The 20,537-nt window shown below is 38.4% G+C and overlaps 2 protein-coding genes across 2 annotated transcripts; one reads left to right on the top strand and one right to left on the bottom strand.

Annotated features, from left to right (window-relative positions):
• Positions 1-543: 543 nt before the first annotated feature.
• LOC139946823 (akirin-2-like) lies at positions 544-14,166 on the top strand. Its single transcript, XM_071944536.1, has 4 exons — positions 544-1,051; positions 2,888-3,238; positions 8,965-9,036; positions 10,872-14,166. The coding sequence occupies exons 1-4, from the start codon at positions 871-873 to the stop codon at positions 10,880-10,882; spliced, it is 615 nt and encodes a 204-aa protein (XP_071800637.1). The 5' UTR covers positions 544-870; the 3' UTR covers positions 10,883-14,166.
• Positions 14,167-14,444: 278 nt separating this feature from the next.
• Positions 14,445-20,444, bottom strand: LOC139946824 (calcineurin subunit B-like). The gene is made up of 5 exons (XM_071944537.1): positions 20,347-20,444; positions 19,657-19,717; positions 18,285-18,527; positions 17,632-17,816; positions 14,445-17,250 (listed from the first exon to the last, which is right to left on the bottom strand). The coding sequence occupies exons 1-5, from the start codon at positions 20,347-20,349 to the stop codon at positions 17,191-17,193; spliced, it is 552 nt and encodes a 183-aa protein (XP_071800638.1). The 5' UTR covers positions 20,350-20,444; the 3' UTR covers positions 14,445-17,190.
• Positions 20,445-20,537: the final 93 nt, after the last annotated feature.

Below are 20,537 nucleotides of genomic sequence, written 5' to 3'. Positions count from 1 at the left end.
CAAGCATTCGCTTAGCTTTGCACCTGAGCCCAATTTCACTGTAGAAAATTTGCTTGAAATGAGTGGAGCACCACAACAATGTAAACTTAAAGTAATTTTGGCTGGTTACCTGTTTCTGTTCAGCAATACTATATTCCGTGCTTAGCACGTTTTACTGACTTTTGGAATGTTGTGAAATTATTGGGCCCGTTCCATAATAGGCCTAGTATACGCCTCATAGTGGAACCAAACTCTGTCACTGCTGGAGCTTCTTATCTCATGCATCGTTTCGCTCCCCAAACCTGAAATGCACTCACTAGTGTCAACATTATCTCCATCAGAGAATCCGAATTTTATACAAATAAAAGATGTGAATCGGAAACTGTAAACCCAATCTAATATGCTTGCCTTCTTAATTTTGATGTGAAATTAATAACCTACCGTGTATGTAAACATAGAAAAGTTGGACCATTACAGAATTCTTTAAACAGCGCCCGCTCTTGATACAAACCAGTAAGTTTTGTTTTCATTATTGTTTTGAAATCGAGGCTCTATGATTAAAACGTACATAATCGAATCTGTGTACATTACTCCTATACGTCGTACGTCCGTCGTGTGTGTGTGTGTGTGCGCAGTATGTGTATGTAGTGTTCGTATGTGATAGTTCGACGTCGCCCATTTTTGAAGACGAGATCAAAATTCTGGAGAAGAATTTCATCGGGAATCATCTACTTTCACAAACAGCATATCAGTTGAGCTTTTACATCACAGCAACAGAGGAAAACCACTAAAAAGGCTTTCCCGGCTTCCAGATAATTTCGTTTTTGAATAATCTGGTAAAAGCCGGCGAAAGTGACTACAATCGTTCAGATAAACGACCGGTTTTTAAAAATGGCTTGCGCAACATTGAAACGGACTCTAGATTTCGATCCACTTCACAGCCCCGGTGCTTCACCGAAAAGACGAAGATGTACACCCCTTTTGTCCCCATCCACACCTACATCATCGACAATGTCGTCGTCGTGTCGTCAACCGTCGGCGTTTTCTCCAGTAGCCCCGAGAATGTCTCCAGGTAAGTTTAAAAATTCTTCGTCGACAGCCATTTTCTTCGTCAGGCAGAGAGGTCGTTTGCCTTTGTGGACATAATCAGCTGTTCAGACCGTCCTTACTCTATGTTCAGACAGAAAAAGTAATCAGCTCTCATCATTCTTCACGTTATTGTTTGGAATTGTGTATTACTATTATATTTTCTCACAGTCACACTTACATGTTTACTCCATTTCACATATCTGATTACAAAAAGGCAAGCATTTTGATCTTTTTACGGGAACGTAGGAGAAAGAAACCAACTGTCTCTGGTGGTTCCCCCCCCCCCCCGGTTGAACAATGAATGCATTTTTGTTAAGGTGATGAACTCAAAAAAATATTGAATGTGAATTTATAATTGCACCCAACTTATTTTTTTTAGTAGTTTTGTTTCTTCTTAAAAGAAAGCAGATTCACACCTTTTTTCCTTTTGTGATAACCCCAAAGGCAAAAAGTAAGCAAGTTTTCCATATAAAAAATCCTTTCAATACTAATGTTGTTAATACAATGTTAGAGTTAGACATCACATATTTTGTATTTGATCCAATACATTTTAAATGTTGCTAGTATTAGCACTAGCAGGGGCATGAGTTTAGCCCTGGTGGTAGGACATCAGTGGTCCTTCCTCGATGGTCAGTGGACAGTGCCATTGTTTGTAAACAGCGGTTATGAACAATAATGATCATAATGAAATAAGGGAATAAAAGGGTAGCAACGAGTTCTTACACGGCCGTTAAAGGCGAGCAAGGTCGAATTGCCATGTGGTAAAGGCCCGAGCCGACTTGCGCACGGCAACGACCCTGCAAGGTTTTAAACGTTTAAGAACGAGTCACTATTTTATTCCCATTTATAAATGCCCTTTTGTTAAAATCGTTAAAAAAAATACAATTACAGACACTTTGAAAGTAGAAAATTCGAGGTTTGAAATATTTTTTTTAAAAACTTTGTGAAGAGTCTGTTGCGCGTGGGTTGTGTGCGATTGGTGGTGTGTACCCGTGCGCGTTTAGAATTACGCGCGCGCGCTTAATAATAAGAAGAAGAAATGCTTATATAGCGCATTTCAGTACTGCAAGTACTCACAATGCGCTTGGAAGTAGATAACGCGCTGTTACTAAAAGCTATGAATCTTACGCGCCTGATATGCCAAAGCCAGCCGGTTATAAACACTGGTCATTATCAACCGTTTAAATACCCCCACGTGACGCGCTCTCCACCAATAGGAGTAGAGAAACTGTCTGGGGTATTTATGAACAAAAATTTCTGCTGACATTGACAATGGCAGGGTGAAAAAAAAAGTTTGGCCCAAGTTCATTGGCACTATTCTTAAGCTTAGAATAGATTTTTGCAATCGTGAAAATTTAAAGTGGAAGTTGGACTGTGCATTCTTTCCTGTCGTTAAATATACTTTGCTGAGTGATAGTGATATAATTTTGCAATGGTTGTTTTAAATTGTAATTAATCATATTGCTTCCTTCCAATACCTGGTTGTACATATGTATTTTTTGTGTTTGTACAACTGTTATTCTAACACAATTTATTGGTGATGCTTATATTATTTTCATGTGTTGCACTTTTTTGTAACTTAATGTTCAACTAGGCCTAAACTGTATTAAAATATTGTAAAATATATTTCTAAATATTGATTTGCAATTGTAACGCATGTTAACTTGTTTGTTTTATCAGGCAGTAGTGTAGAATATGTTTTTGAATTATCCCCCCCTGAAAAAAATAACATATTAAAAATATAAATAGTTTAATTAACTGAATTCAAACTTAGAGTCAAAATTGATATAATTAAATGTTTTTATTGTTTAAATTTTAGGACAACTCGCAGCCAACATATGTTTAGAATGGAAAAGAATGAAGAGAAGACGGCATCTCGAGGACTCCTTCACAGAATCAGCCGGCGGTAGCGACATTAACGATTCGGACTCTCAAGTATCCGACATGATCCACCAAACCTCGTTCCCATCAGGTCAGCATTTCCAGGGCTGCGGGACACCCAGTACGTCAGCAGCAGCAGGGGGCAGCGCCATGGGCATGATCCACGGCAGCAGGGAGCAGCCCATGTTCACACTGAAACAGGTTATTATAATCTGTGAGAGGATGCTGAAGGAACAGGAGGCTCGGATACGAGAAGAGTACGACAAAGTCTTGTCCAGTAAACTAGCAGGTAAGCACCAACCAGCAGTCCTCCTTAGACCTTATCTCAAATGCTCGGCACGCCCGCGTTGGGTGTGGAGTGAGATGCATGCTGGTCTTAAGAGCTGGGCCCAATTTCATAGTGCTGCCTAGCGGGAAGCAAATTTCCGTACTTACTATAGCAGAAAAATTTGCTACTGGTGCAAGCGTATTTCACAGGTTAGCAGAAGAATTGGGCGGCCATGTTGCGCGTTTACCATACTACTTTGTCCTGCAGTGCTGGCCAGTCACTGAAATAGTTACAGACAAGCCCTGCCAGGTTTTTAATTTATTTGCACATTAACATGAAAACATGCACATTTTATATTTAAATCAAGAAAGATTCTTGTGCAAGTGATCTCTATGTCTCAGTTAAGATTTACAATCTTTTGAGTCGTATTTTGATAAATGGACAAAATGTAATGCAAAGTAGCCATCTTCATGTAGATAACTTGAGTCGTCTGTCGACCCCTGCTTGTTACCCCCTCTATCGTGTCTAGGGAGGGGGACAACTCATAAAGTTAATCCACATAAGGATTGGAGAAACCACAAGATCATTCAGCACCTCAGGTGCACTAACTTTCCACTGAATACACCTGTTTGGGGGGGGGGGGATATTAACAAGCTGGTTTCTGAGTACCCCCTGAAGCTAAGCTGTAGTGCAAGGCTGAATCACAGTGTAATGTCCTAAGAGTCGTTTTCCTTTATCTTCGACTGCTAGACCATTACCTGGGCCCAATTTCATAAAGCGTGTAAGCATAAAAACTTGCTCGGTACAATATAGAATATTCAAAAGAGTAATAAATGTGGGGACGAAACTTGAGACTGCTGAACTCATTTGAATCAATGTAACTTTAGACCTGCCCCAGGCCTGGAATTACACGCAGGCTACATAGACCATAGCCTTCATTGCCCCTGGTCTTAGCCTTGGTGCCCCTTCGAAAGTTCCCAGTAGACTTTAAGATTATCCAATGGAAGTGCCATTTGCATTTGTAATGAAAATGGCCTCACCCTTTCAAAAATTCCAGGCCTGCTGCCTTGAAAGATAATACAGTCTGTGACCAAGTTTTTGACAAATTCTTCCTCTCTTGGACCTTGTTTTAGTTTCGATCATAAAACCTAACCTAACCTAATAACCCCACTGCTATGTTGTACCCACCTCCAAGTTCAATCAATTGAGTTTTCCTTCCTCGATTTGATCTTGTCATTCCTTAGGATATCCACAGGATAATTTCCCTGGGTGCATTGTAATTGTTGGTTGTTAAACACCTTTTAAAGGGCTTCCGCGGTAAAACAAAAAAGTCATAGTTTAAATGAATCCTTTCATTTTTAAATTTATTTTTATAGAATAGAATAGTGTTTTGTCGTCACTTGTAAAAAACAAATATTTGTACAGTGAAATTCGTTTTGGCTTTGCGTGTCTAAAAATATGTTATATAAAAATTATAAAAAGTTACCATTTATACAAAAATACATCGAAATATAACATTAACATCTCCGAAAAGTATTACAATAATATACAGGCGACATGGTGTACTTCATTCTTGTAAGGTGTTTCTTCCTTTGTAAAGTTCTTTGTTAGTGGCATGTCAGGGTCAGTCTCTAGTGTTATTGATCAGCAGAGTGTGGGTTTGAGTCCTTCTTGACACTAAATACACATAAAAGAACCAAGTACATTATCGTGTACCCTATTAGGAAATTGTTAATTTCTACTGGAGCATTTCTTGGGCACCGAGGCAATGACCAGGGGGCACGGAGGTAATCGCCTTTATTTACTCTGTGAAGTACATGTATCAGGCCTTGAAGTATTCATGTAACCTCATTGTACATGTACGTGAGCATCACCAGACTTTTAGAAGTTGTTTGAACTGGTTCACCATAAATAGGTGCATCTTTAAACACGGCATGACTGGTTCCCATGTGTCATTGAGATCCTATTGAGTGAAATTTCCTTCGGATATTATCAACTAGCCATGGGTCAGCAAAAATAACTGACATTTCGTTCGGGTGTTTACACTCTGAGGGATTGCAGGCTATACTGTATTGCTTTGTACTATAAGGTTTTTAACTTTGCCCAAATTTAACAAAGCTGCACAAAGGCACTTGACACTACTGGTATTTCCCCAAAACTATTGTTAGCTGAAAAACTTACTTGGTAACAAGCAATGGAGAGCTGTTGAAAGTACAAAACATTCTGAAGTGATATAGTTTTTGAGAAAGAGGTAATTTCTCACTCAAATTGAGTCAAAATTTCACAGAATTTTTATTGTATCAGCCATTCCATTGTGACTCGCGTGACAATCTCGCTGGTTTTTCAACTTTTGAAAGATCTATACTCCAAAATATAAAACGTGGCTCTCATGTAACTCAATTTATATAAACTTAGTAAAGAGCCCTATAATAAAAAATAAAAAACGAACACAAATTGTGTAGGTATCATGTTTTTATAGGTGTTCCAAAAATGTGACTCGCGTGACTGCCAAAAAATGAAAGGTCTTGTATCCCTGTATGCCGTTGCCCATTCGTGAGAACTCATAGAAACTTTTTAGTCCCGGATCACTTTTTTTTTAAGTACAAGAGAAGCACAATACTTTACAATGAAAAGTACAAAATAAAAAGTTTTTAAAAAATTGAAAATTTGTTAAATGCAACGTGACTCGCGTGACAGAAGTTTGTGACTCGCGTGACAAGTGAGAAAATATACAATAGCTAAACAGGATACTGCATAACAAGAACAATTTATTTCATTCAGAACACTTAGAACTTGAAATTGAATCTTTTCATCAAAGGAAGAAACACCTGAAGCAACATTTAAAGGAAAATTAAGAATCTGAAGAGGATTTGACTTAAACATGGTAATGTTGGGACGGTTCTGAAAAGAATTGGTGGTTCAACAACACTGTCTGGTCGAAAAGTAGAGTTGTGAAACCACCAGTTCTTTTCAGAACCACTCAAACTCATAGAGAGAGCCCTTACTAGAAATTATCATATTGTTTTTTGATTGGGGGAAGGACTTTTTTCTCACTACGCTTGGCAGAGTAGGTTGATAAGAAACAACCAATTTTGGTGTCAAGTTCTAATGGCATTAGACTGTGTTAGGCTGAGTACATGTACATCTGTTAAGTAATTTCTTTATTGATGCCCCTCTCCAAATCTAACTTAAGAATACTGTCTTAAAATACCCAGTTTCATCAAATATTTTTGTTCGTTCTTGTTTTAAGTTTATCATTCCTTGTATTATTTAAATTATGCAGATGTGAATACATTGTACAGTGCAGTATGCAGTGTACACATGGTACATGTAGTTCAACATGATCTGCTGACAGTGTGCCAAGTCGTAATTGTACACTGTAATAATTCCTTTTTCTAACATAAATTTATAAATTCAGAGGCATAGTAGTATGTTCCAGTGGGCTGGGGTGCTTTTTTAACATTCCATGTAGACATCATCCCTAGAATACTTTAGTAGCTTTTGCCAACCATGTGCATTAAGTGCATTTGCCGTGACTCGCGTGACAAACTCGAGGGTGTTTTTTTTTAAAAGTAGAATGCCTAGGTAAAAAAAACCTAATGAATTCTTGAAAGACCCTTTGAAAAGACCACTATTATGAGAGAGCAGAAAAAAAATGTTGAGGGTCTATAACAGAAAAAATACTATAATCATTTTTTTTGTGACTCGCGTGACAGTAAAACGAGGGTAAAAATTAACTCCCATTTTTCAAAAGTCAATAGTTCAAAAAGGTATATTTAATTTTGGCTGTCCTTACTAATGACTCTTTGTTGTTTATACATAATGATTAAATCTGAACACCTATTGTTTCATGATTTTTTTTTCAAAACCTGAATTTCAAGGATTTTTCAGACTTCAGTGTACACTTTTTACCCTTTACTCCCAAGGCTGTCACAAAAACAATAAAGAATATTTTTATAAAGTCTTTTTAGAAATAGAAGCACTAGGTGTTCTTGTTTCAAAATAAATGTAAAAACTTCACTGATAACCATTTTAATTTTTTTACTATGAAGCGCAAATACCATGGAATGGCTGATATGCATATTTAATCAATTAATGGGATACACCATCTAAGAATATTGGTCTTTGACAAAAAAATTACTATTTATGGCTAATGCAGGCCTGTTCCTGTATGCTTCGTTTTTGAAAGGGCAAGGGCACAAAGGCATTTTCTTCTCAGTAAAGAGCACCCTATATGAGTAAATTGTTAATTTGTACTGGAGCATTTCAAGGGCACCAAGGCATCCGACATGGGGCACTGGAGGCAATTTTTTGTTGCCTCCGTGAAGTATCAGGCCTCCACCACCCCCCCCCCCCCCCCTCCCCTCTAGTCTGGCTTTTCAATCAGTGAAACTGCGTAGAAGGAAATCCTGTCATCTCTACAGCAAAGAGCACAGGATGGACTTGCAGACACGCAGGCCGAGAAGATTCATTCTAAATCAATACGGGATTGACGTGCCAGTCATGGTTACGTTGAGTTGGATTGGGGGGGGGGGGGATGGGAGTTCCGTTTTTGGGGGTATTTTTTTAATTTTTTAAAGCCAAACTATTGCCAGGCAGTGCAAGATCAACCTTTCTTTATGCTACATTTACAGTGTATTCTAGGGTCCATAGTCCACACCATGGTGCAAGATGGAGGGGATAGTTAATGGCCAGTCACACTGCAGCAATAACGAAACGACAATGATAACGACGCAAAGAGAACGCAATCTGTTGGTTGAATTGCTCCGCACAGAATACGCGCACGCTTATTTCACCAATTGAGGGAGTGCTTTGTTGTCGTCTCGTTTTCATTCTCGTTATCGAGGCCAGTGTGACCGGGCCTTAAGTGTCTTTGAGCCACTTTTTATTTTATTTTATTTAGGCCCCCAAAAAGGTTTTTTTTTCTTCTGTCACTTGCTGTGTTTTGTTGAAATTGAGACCATAAATTTAATGGTCTCCACTTATGCAGGCAGTGGTTTTTACAGAATAACTTGCACACTGTCTAAGTGTTTAAACTAGCCAGTCCGACCACTTCTAAACCACTAAATTTCATGATGAGCCGTCATGACAGTGAGAAACACATACCATGAAATTGTATGCATGTTTAATTTAATGGCCTCGGTCAAGTCTATTGGACAATAAATTTAACCAATTTCAATGCAGTGAAGAAGTTGCATACAGGCAGTGTTCTCCCTTTACATGTAAATGCACTTGGCTAGCGTATCTGGCTAATACGTGTGAATTGAGCCTATAGATGTATTATGTACATGTACATTGTTATTTCACCGAAAAAACCATCAAGACAAAAACCGTTAACAATGCTCCAGAGTACACATTGATGTAGGGCATATAAAACCAGAATCAGAACACATTCTGTATACCTTGTTTCAATTTAATGTCCTTCGTGGCCAAACTTCAAAAACAGTTTTGAAAAATCCTGGGGAGAACCCCGTTAACATGTACTTCAACACATCACAAGAATTCAGTCGCTCAAGTCTGTGCAAAACTGTACACAGTCTATAAATGACAAATCAGGCCTCGAATTTAACCCACTGTGTAAACCTTTGCAAGGTTTCAATACAAATTTACATTTTCCTCGTAGAAGTACCCCTTACCAGAGGAGAATTGTTGTGGCCCTTCAAGAGCGATGTTCTAGGCCTGCAAAGCAGCAGAGTGAGTGTAAAATGTATCTAACTTTTTGAATTTGTTTATCACTATCATTTCAGAACAATATGATGCCTTTGTTAAGTTCAACCAAGACCAGATTCATCGACGTTTCAAAGACTCAACGGCAAGCTGTAAGTTTATTTATTTATTATTATTATAATTTTTTTTTTTTTTTTGGGGGGGGGTCTTAAACTAGCTAATTTTTTGCTCACCAACCTCTCATCAAAATGGGATTAATGAATTTTGGGGTGGTTTTAGAAAATGACTAAGCATCCTCGACTACCTTCCTATGATCCCACGGCTCCCCATAACGCAAATTATACAATCCGTCCCACACTCCCTGGAGGTGTACTACCACTCTCTATTCACAGCCTTCTAAATGTTTCAGGCTGTCTGCGCTACTTGCAGCATCCGCTCTTAAAGGAGTGGTTGAGCTGTGTTTGTTTCATGTCGCAAGGGATATTATACCATTTGTCGTTATGACTAAAGCATCCCATTAAAGGTTCTTCACCTCAGTTGCTGAGCTTGTCTTGATGAAAACAACATAGTCCAAAGGTTGAGACCTTTTTGGTCAACCAGGACCCAATTTCATAAAGCCTGTAAGCCCCAAAACTTGCTTAGCACAAATAAACTTTTGCTTAGCAAAAATAAGTTACCACCCAGGATAACACTTGAGGTTTGGTTAACATTGCTGCGACTGGTACCCCGTTCAATTTATTGCGTATAGCCAAGAAATGTGTTAAGCGTAATTCTCTGCTTTTAAAACAGCTTTACAAAATTCGGCGCAGGACCTAATTTCATAGAACTGCTCGAGCCGAATATAATGTTCTTATGTACATGTTTGTGGTGCTAAAGCAATATTGATGACATGCATGCTCTATCTGGTCACAGATGATGTAGTACATTGTGACACGGTACTTTATTATTAATGGTTAATTAAAACACTGCAATACAGCAGCTTAAAGCCGAAATGTACAGTTCACAAAAATAGTCATTAAAAATATTACATAGGCCTATATTACAAAAAAAAGAATGACATATCAAAATTACAAACACACAGGCAACAAATTTATGACAGAAAAACATTAAAAAGAGCACAAAAACATTTTGATTACATTGTAGATTAAATTAAAATTCAACCATTGCTCATGATCCAAAGAGCCTCGCCACACTGATAACGGTATGTTGAAGTGGGAAACAAAATAGCATCATTTGAGTAAATCCAATATTGCTATTGACATTACAGCAATTATGGCTAGTACTTTGGCTAGTAACCTGACTTTTGTTACAGTGTACCTGAAATAAAGAAGGCCTATAAAGTGTCAATTAACAGAGATATAAGACAAAAGATGGTCATTGACACTACAGGATGACACCTTTTGGGAAGTACAATGTACATCCTGTTGGTGGTCAGAAATATTGGCTGGACCACAGACCCAAGGCCACTGATAAAAGCATCGACCCAGTAGGCTCATGAACTAGGCCCAATGGCATAGAGCTGCTTAGCGGCCGATTTTTTGCTTACTGTGCAATTTCTATTTCATAGCGCTGCTAACCGTAAGCAAACGAAAAGGCATGCTAACCTTCCGGTGCTTACCGCACGAAAATAAATGAAGTCACAATGCAAATCCACGGTAAACACGCAATATGGGCGCCCAATTTGTCTGCTAACCTGTGAAATACGCTAAGGCTTAAGCAATTTTTTCTGCTACATTAAGCACGCAAATTTTCTTACAGTTAAGCAGCGCTTTGAAATTGGGCCCAGGTCTGATGATCGGGTGTTTTTTTTTTATACAGGTATAGTTGTGTGATACAATATTAAAAACTCATTTGCTTTTATGCTAAGCAAAGTTTTTGTAATTTGTGTTTATTCAGAGATACTGTGTGTGTCCAGCGCTTTGTAAATATTATTTAATATTACTTATGATTGTTATTGTCTAATTCCATGATTTGATTCCACCCACAGACGTTTCTTAAGCTCGTGAATTTGAAGCAGCGTGTAGCCTCCGCACAAGGTATCAACACCTGCCTCAGCTGTGGAGCCGAAGACTACATGTACATCCATCGTACCCTTAGGTTACCGCATCCCTTCAAAATCATCCCAGCATTCTCTTCCTCATAAAAAAAATAATTAAATAAATGGATAAAAACATTACAAGTCTGTTCTTATTACAGATGGAGGCAGTTGCGTTCATATGTAAATATATAATGAAAAAAACAAATTGATTACTTCTCTAAATTACATAATAGCGTCAACCAAAACTTTGGGTCAACTGGATGTAAACGTCGACTGTTTAAGATCTAAAACTTGTTATTTATGTAAGATTTATATTTCCTTTCTATTTCCCTTGATTATCAAGGGATGAGCAACAAAACCAAAATTTCTAAAAATGTAAAAAAAATCCTCTGCGTAGAGTTGCTGGTACTACAATGCACTAAAACATGCCATTACCTCAAGGAGTTTAAAAGCTAATAGATGTGTACCGACAAGCTTAATATAAAAATCCTTTACTAGTATATTTGTAGGGTTATCTGCTGTATCATTTAGAGTGATGGTCATTTATGATGCAGGGGTCATTGATGGCAGGGGTCATTGGTGACCAGGGGTCATTGGTGACCAGGGGTCATTGGTGACGGGGGTCATGGTGACGGGGGTCATTGGTGACGGGGGTCATTGGTGACGGGGGTCATTGGTGACGGGGGTCATTGGTGACGGGGGTCATTGGTGACGGGGGTCATTGGTGACGGGGGTCATTGGTGACGGGGGTCATTGGTGACGGGGGGTCATTGGTGACGGGGGTCATTGGTGTCGGGGGTCATTGGTGACGGGGGTCATTGGTGACGGGGGTCATTGGTGACGGGGGTCATTGGTGACGGGGGTCATTGGTGACAGGGGTCATTGGTGACAGGGGTCATTGGTGACAGGGGTCAAAGGTCAAAGTCTTGGTCTTTTGGGCTCCTTGAATTGTTAAGAAAATGTGTGCTTTCTTTTCGAGGCGTCAAAGGGAGCGTAATTTCATAGAGCTGCTTAAAACAGAATTTTTCTTAGCAATATTCTGCTAAGCAAAACCATGCAGGGTACCACACACATCATTGTACATGTGCCATGGTATTTTAGCTGGTAACCTAATATTCTGGTAAGCGTACTTATGTTGTCCTTAGCTACTTTGTGTGCTTTTAAGCAGCTCGAAGAATTTTGGCCCAGGTTGACGAAGCTGGAGCCCAAGAAAATGACAGCCTAAAATGGACTAAAATTTTGCTAATATTTTTGAGATGCATTCTATTTCTACTGTCTGCGTGACACACCAGGCGCTTTTCCCCCCCATATTTTCGCCTTCGTCTTTGTTTGTTTTGGGGATTATTTTTTATTATTTTTTTAAGGAAGAACACTCATTGGATTATCTAATAATAACGTTTGACATTATTGGAGCAAAGTTATTTTTGTTGTTGTTTGTATAATAGTAAATTCACGGTTAATTTGCTAAAAACCCATGATATTTTAATCATCTATTAGTCATATTTATTTGAACCTCACTTATGTTACACCAAAATGTTATAATTAATCTTCTTTTTTATGTTAGAGAAAATGTTTGAATTGGGAGTTTTATTCCATTTATGTCAGAGAAATTAAAAAGCAACAACAACATCAAGAACAAAACCAAACTTGAAAAAAAATCAAGAAGAAATGAAAACTATATGCCCGCTATTTTTGCATATTTATCATATGTTGTAATGATTAAATGTGACTGAATTGACATAGATCTTTATTTTCCAAAGGTTTATACAATATGATTACAACTTTTAAGCTTTTAAAAGTTGGTACAAATTTCAGCGGCCATTTTGAAATTTTCGGCTAATAGTAAAATTCAACCTCATTTGATTGACACGACCATGAAAATACAAAATCACACCTTAGCCGTTCTCGATAAATTTTCCCAAATAAAAATGTTGTTAAGGGAGGGTCGGGAGACAAATCAGTGATTATAGATATTATTCTCTCACTTTCAGTTATCTTAAATCTAAGTTAACATGTTTAAACATTGTATATATTGTACAGCAATTTCTTTCTTTTCTGTCGATAACTTTAATTTTTAGTTTCCGTCGTTTTACTCCAGATTATTATTTTACCTTTCTTTTGTTGTTTTTAAACGATTTCTCACTCCATGTGATTAGCTAGATTCGTGCCGTCCTAGGTAGAAGAACTGAACAGTGATTGATTGGTTACGTTTTAATTATGATTTTGAATGTTGTAGCACAAAGTCATTCCATGTTGGTGCAGGGAGCTCTTATGTTGGGAAGGTACAATGTAGAACAACTAATTCACATAATAATGTCAAAGTGTTTTATGCAGTCAAATTACCGTGTACAAGTTTACATTCATAATTGTGAATAAGTAAGTGCATGGCACAATGGTACCAGGGTTTGCCCATCTGCGGGTTTTTGTACAAAAGCCTGCCGGAAAACATAGCAATTGTCTCTGAGGAGTTCAAACTGAAAGTGGTAACTTGTGACTAAGCAAGTCATTGTTCCAGACAGTATAAAAATCCGACTCGTGAATGGCTAATTTGAAGTGCTGCATCATGTTTTTTGAGGGCAGACGTTCTACCCTGTTTGATAGACACTTTCCTGACGTGGATCCGTCTATTGTTAGTTTCCTCAAAATCGATTGTACTTAGATGGGAGATGTTTATCAGGAGTACTGTTAAAGTCTAGTTACATTGTAACATTGTAATGACATTACTCTAGTAAACGTCAGTGATGGTACAAATTTCAGATTCAATCAGCCTTTAATCAACTTGGATGTAGTAATCTTCTTATCTTGGCCATTATAATGTGAATGAATAGGGCACCACAGGTCCTCAATTGAACTGTACACAACTTGGCGTTATATCATACAGCTGCTAAGTATACAAATCTGCTCAGCAAGTTTTGCTGGACAGAAACAGGTCACCAAACAAAATGTAAAGCAAAGTGTATTTTGTTGTGACTGGTCTTCTGCCAGATCTGTTTAGACTCATATGCTGCTAAGTATGGAAGTGGGGTTTTGTGGTCTGGAAGCCCTCTTTGCAGTTATGATGGTGGGCCATTTTGAAATGACTTTGTGTTTCCTTATTTTTGGTGCTATTAATAGGTAAATGTCGTGAGAGTTCAGTGTCTGGTAGTTTAATTTTGTCCCTGGTCATTTTGAAATCACTCCTTACTTTGTATATAATTCATGTATTACTAAAGACTGTTACAAATAAAGACGATTCAAAATGTTATACCAAGTAAAATGGGTTTTATTATTTTTATGGTAACCTGGTCTTTGAGCTAGACTTGCGGACAAGTCGTTAATAATGTTGCGGTGACATTGCCGAGTTGTGGTGGTGGCTAATAATGATTCAGGTTTTCGTGTTTGAATACTGCTTTTCGCAAGATCACTGCTCACGCGCGAAGCTGCTGGTTGCGGACTATGTAAATTGAGACTGCACTGGGCGAGAGCAGTAGTCTTGCGTGGGGCCAGCAGTCACACGAGAATATCGCCAGTGTCGCGGAGTGTCTGAACACTATCACAGCGATAGACATTTAACGTCTTGTCCACAAGTCTATCTTTGAGCAAGATACTTGATCATAATTGCTTCGTCCATCAGATGGGATATTATGCTGTATCACCTTTGAAGGTGCTACCATACAAGGCACGATATTCTTTCCACTTTACATGTAATACAGGCCTAATTTCATGGTTCTGCTTTCCATAAGCAAAGAATCAGCGCATACAGAAGCATGGAGTTCTGCACTCACGTCGAGTGTATTTCATGTGTTTTGCCTTCTCTGGCTCATATTATGCACAAGGCAATAGAAGTAAACAGCAAGAAGTGCACAATAGTACATTTTTCATTAACTATTTATTCAATGGTTGGCCACATCCTTTTTAAATTTTAGTCTGGTTTTTGTGTTTCAATTGCAATCTAAAGGCCATTTTGAGATATGGTGAACACATTCAGATCACAGCCAAAACCCAAGTCGGGTTGCCAAGATGGCGTCAACCATGAACTATCTATAGAAAATATAGACAAGTTGGTCTGCCAAAAATTGACATGGTTGCTCTTTGTGGTCAACTTATGATTCCCCAATATCCTCAAAAGTTTGTTTTACCCCCATATATTTAATGTACTTGTACTTAAACCACCAACCCCACTAGCTTTCACATGCAACCCTCTATGCACCATACACGTACATGACTAAGCAAGCAAAGCTCAAACTCAAATTTCCTGCCCCAAATGACTTCCACATTCCTGCCATCATTTCCTCTTGATACGTGGGCGGAGCCTAGCCCTGGAGGGCCATCTTGATAAAGAGGATGGGCTTATGTCTGAGGAAATTCCCCCTCCCCTATCCACTAAAGCAGGGGTTCTGACAGTCTTAGCCTTCAGAGGTTTTACTAATGCTGAGCGCCAATTTGAGGTTAGGACAAAACGTCAACCAATGATGCAGTAGCTGTATGACTTCTTTGTGTAACTCAAGATCCAAAACAAAACAGATTGCAGTCATACGGTACATACGGTTGTACATGTATGGTACAATTTTGCCAAATTAGGGCAGTTTATTAGACGACAACATTGCTTAACCACAGAATGACAATCCCTTGTTAATAATATTTACATAATCAAGGGTAGTCTAAGAAGATATATTATATGCAAAACATTATACATGTAGTATAAAAAAAGAAAATAAGTGTGTATATCTTGACTAAAGAGGGGCTCCTTAGACAAATTCGGTTTGTGATGCACTTATTTTTCCTGATAGATACCCGTCGTAAGTCCTTGTGAAATTAGGTTTGTCACTTGTAATGTAATTTATGAGGACTCTATCTATTGGAAAATGAGTGCATCACAAAAATGAACATAACCTTATAGAGCCCTAGCTTTAAATGCACTGGACACTATTGGTTATTACTTCAAATAATTGTTGGCATAAAAACTTACTAACAAGCAATGGAGAACTATTGATAGTATAAAACAAACAGCTCCCTGTGAAGTATCGTAGTTTTCCACTTATTTGAATTTGATTTCGAGACCTTGATTTTGAGGTCCCGAAATCAAGCATCTGAAACCTTACAACTTCGTTTGACAAGGGTGTAATTTCTTCCATTATTATCTTGCAACTTCGACAACCAATTGAGTTCAAATTCTAACAGATTTCTTTTTTTGTGCATATGTTGAGATACACCAAGTGAGAATGACTGGTCTTTGACAATTACTAAAAGTGTCCAGTGTCTTTAACAGTTTTTGTTATTCACTTGTGTACATTATTTACACTTCCTCATTTTCATAGCAAAAATATTGCACAAGTCTCAGTAAAGGTAACTTTTCCAAAAAGTTTATATATATTTGAATTAATTTTCTTTGAATAGCTAAAGGCATTTTGATTGGTATCAGTTTTCAGTGCACCATGAATCATTCATGAATAATTCATGTCTACATGTATTATTCATATCATTCTACAATGAACACCTGTTTCAAAAGTTTAATCATAAATCATTTATGAATAACTCGCCAATCTACAATGTATATGACATGTACATGTACAAAAGTTTCCCAAGTTGAATCATGGGCTATTCTCAAACCTCAGCTTTGGCTCCAGCTAGGCACTGCGTGCTCATGCGCGGTGGAAACACAGCTTGGCCTTATTTTAAACTTGCATTGTTGGATTGCACGCAGTGTGGTGGTTCGAAACATCAGCAGATGGAGCCTAGAACCTAAGTCGGAGCCCAAGCCGAGGTTTGAGGAAAGCCCATTGAATTATACATGAATAATTCATGTCTTTATGAATCATTCATTTTATGTGTTCTACAATGTACAAAAGTTTCCAAATTTAAATCATGAATAATCATGTATAATCTATCAGTTGTAATATAGTGTAAATAATTAACAAGATACAAATATGAGGTCTGCATGATCCATCAGACGGAATGACTCCCTAGAAGTCCTCAGATTTTCAAGTATGCAGACAGTCCATATGACAATCATGCATAATTCATCAGATGGTCTGTCCGACAAGCATAGACCGCTAGATGGTCCTCTTTCATGCACAATTCATCAGAGATTGTTCCTCCGATATGCATATAATTCATCAGATGGTCCTTTTGACATGAATAATTCATCAGATGACATGCATAATTCATCAAATAGTCCTATTTTCATGCATAGTTCATCAGATGGTCCTTTTGTATGCATAATTCATCAGATGGTCCGTCCGAATCGCATGATTTATCAGATGGTCCTCCTCCTGACATGCATAATTCATCAGACATCAAGTTGCAGGTCAACAGTCATCTTCTCTTTTATCTCTTCCGATGAAATCAGCTGTTGGGGTGGAGGGGAGGGGGGGGGAAGCAAATCACAAATCAATGTAGATCATGGGGTGTGTCATAGAAAATTGGGTATTTGAAGTTTCAGTATGAATATTCATTTTTCTTCTTTACATGTATTGCATAATTAATTTCCTTTTTATCTATTGTAAATGTACCCAACCTTGTTCTAGTGCCAAAACCCAGTGGCCACGATTGTATTGTGCGACACTAGAAGAGGACTACATTTGTTCTGACAGGGTGAAACAACAAACCATAATATAAATATATAGGACTGGTACGAGAAACCAACTAAAATGATATGCAAATTTGATGCAAATTTGATATACAAATAACTCATGAATATGTACGAGGTGACAATCATAGTCAAATGTACCTTCTGGAAATCTTGATATGATACCCTGTGCTGCTCCTGGAGTTCTGATCGTTGAAGAATGCGGACGACTAGATCGATGATGTAATCGTCATCAAACGTCGGGCTCAGGACAGATTTGTAAAATCGGAACAGCTCATCAAAGCCCAGGGTACCATCATGACTGCAGTCTAGGGAGTTGAAGAGAGCTGGTAACCGAGAGAATAAAGCATACAGATGTTTATTTGTCATTGTTCCGATGCCAAGTCACAAGTTGCAATAGGAGACTTTTGAGACGCTGGCGGCAGCAGACATAATCATATTTCTTTGCAACTTTGGCTCTTAATTAAGAATATCCCAGACTTTGGCAGAGACAGTTTCTATGTCACATGATTCGGGGCAGGCTTTTGCATAGTTGCAGAAGAGATGGTGAACACCCATACACAATTCTGAATGGATGTGTACGGCACAATGGTACCAGGGTTTGCTCATCTGGAGGTTGCTATACAAAGGCTTGCCCGAACCATTTAGCATAGCAACTGTTTCTATAGTCTGAGGAATTCAAATGAAAGCGGAACGCGGAAGTGACTAAGCAAGTCATTGTACCAGACATTATGTAAACCTAACTCGCAAATGGCTCATTGCAAGCTCAGTGGGAACAGTTACTCAACACTCACCCTTGCTTTTCTCCTCCACCGACGCTCGAGAGCTGAGGAGAGAAAACATCTTGAGAAATGCTTCTGCCTTGAGTCTCATCGTTGGCCGATCTATGTAAGCGTATGCGATCCTCTCGTAGAACGGGCAGCCGCAAAGTTCTGGAATCTCAGAAAGTTTCTCCAGTGGAATCCCATCCTCCCCATTTGTGGACTGGTCAAACTGTGCGTAGTGCGATACAATGTGCTTGATTTCCTTGGCGTTATCTGACAATTTTTGAATTTAATAGGTGGACAAACAAAGGATCTTGTATTAATTTGGTTTTACCCTTACACTGATGTGTGTTAATAGCATTTTATACCCAGTATTTTCCTGAGTTCTGTGGGAAAAAATCACAGACATTATGACTGGGATTTGAACCCATCACCTTTGCAGTTCTTGAGTAGTGTCTTAACAACTAGACCACCAAGCAAAAGATCAACAACATTTAACAAAAGATGTTGTTCGTCATAAGTTAATAATAGCAGAATGAAAAATTAAAAATGTTGTATGTTAAGGTTACGGTATTGGATTAAAATTGTAACCCCCCCGAGGGTAGGCTTTCTAAATATTAGAGAATTATACCAGGGCTTGAATTTCATCTTTGACAGAGCGAGGCCATTAATATAATAAGCAAAGGACTCTTCCATTGAAAACCTTTAAGTCTTTGGACAACTTTTGAAGGGGTACCAAGACCAAGACCAGGCAGGGACAACAAAGGCCATCTCTGTGGCCTCCATAATTCCAGCCGTCGATTTCACTAAACTCTTCCTAAATTAAAACTAATCTTAGGACTTAGGACGAGTCCCAACCCTGCACTGTAGCACTTAATCCTAAGTTAGGACGAGTTACTTGTCCTAATTTGAGATAAGATGAGTCCTAACTCTTTGTGAAACCGACGGCAGGCCTTTTATATCATAGTCAGAATAAAGAAAAAGTTTGAGAACTTTATTCTTGGATGAGCTCTTAAATCTCTTTATAATAACATTGGCACTGCTTACCGAAAGTTTGTGAGTCTGTAAGTAAAGAATTACTACATGTAGGTAAGCAGTACCATTAAATTGGGTCAAGCGTATCATTCACTTCATTTCAAGACCTTTATTTCCATTCCATTAGAGAATCCAAATAACAATAAACAAAGAAAAGTTAACAGTTCACTTGATGGATGTCAACCTTGATCATTGAAAATCACACTCACACACATTAGAATAGTTGTGATAACTTAACCCTCCTGCCGACTACGCCGTCAGCAGGAGGGTTACGTTATCGCAACTAACATTAGAACTGCAGTGAGTGTAACAAACCGAGTGACCATGATTACAAAATGTCAAAATCACTTTTTTTTATCTTACGTACAATGTGTGGATTTCTCAAGCTCTGCAATCTTCTCTGGTGAGAGAACGGAATCTGCATTTCCCTGGTGAATGAAGATAAAGTAACAAAAAGTCAATCAGAAGTGCCCTAAAAGGGGCTGTAGCCACGGTGGCGGTGCTGGGCGGCCACTGCCTAGCTATAGGATTCACAATTCTTGTCAAGCACAAGCAAAATACATTGTGCTGCCCAGCACTGATTTAAAATAGATTGCGTTTCCAATCGGCCAATCTCTCCTCGGGCTCTTCCTTGGCTTCATTTGCTGTGTGGGTTTTCCCTGGAATAGTTCTCTAGCCTTTTCAGTTTTAGTCTAAAATGTAGATGTGGGAAGAAAACCAGAGTCTAGGCTAGGGTTTTCCTCACACATCTAAAACTGGAGTTTCTTCATTGTCTTCTTCCTTCTCGTTTGGCTCTAGCTAGTAAAGAGATATTTATTATAACTTATTATAAGATTAGATAGAGCGTTGAAGAATCATTAAAGTCACCTGGAAGTGGTATTTTTTCAAAATAAAGCTTTTGTCACTAATAATATATGTGTTTGATGAGTCATTGAGTGGAATGTGAATAAACAGGTTTTAAAAAATCGGTTCTTATGTTATTATAATGTTTGCATCCAATTCCAATAGCTGGGCCTGCGGGGCCGGCCAAAGGTTATGGAGTGGTTTGGATACTTACCATTGTGATCCAGCGACCAGTTTATAAGGGTAGTATTGCTTTCTTTTAAATAAATTACAGCAACATTTTTTCTTGCTGTCTGCTAGCTGTCAACCGAGCGCAAAATCAAAACAAGAAAGTATTTAGGGAAGTGCGCCCTCTCGCTAGGTCTGAGGCTGTTATGTTATGCTCCGTTGTCGAAGTACAAAGGT

This window comes from Asterias amurensis, chromosome 14 (genome assembly GCF_032118995.1).
Source record: "Asterias amurensis chromosome 14, ASM3211899v1".
NCBI lineage: Eukaryota > Metazoa > Echinodermata > Asteroidea > Forcipulatida > Asteriidae > Asterias > Asterias amurensis.
The sequence above is the reverse complement of the archived record's forward strand: the minus strand, read 5'-3'. Positions and strand labels throughout refer to the sequence as shown.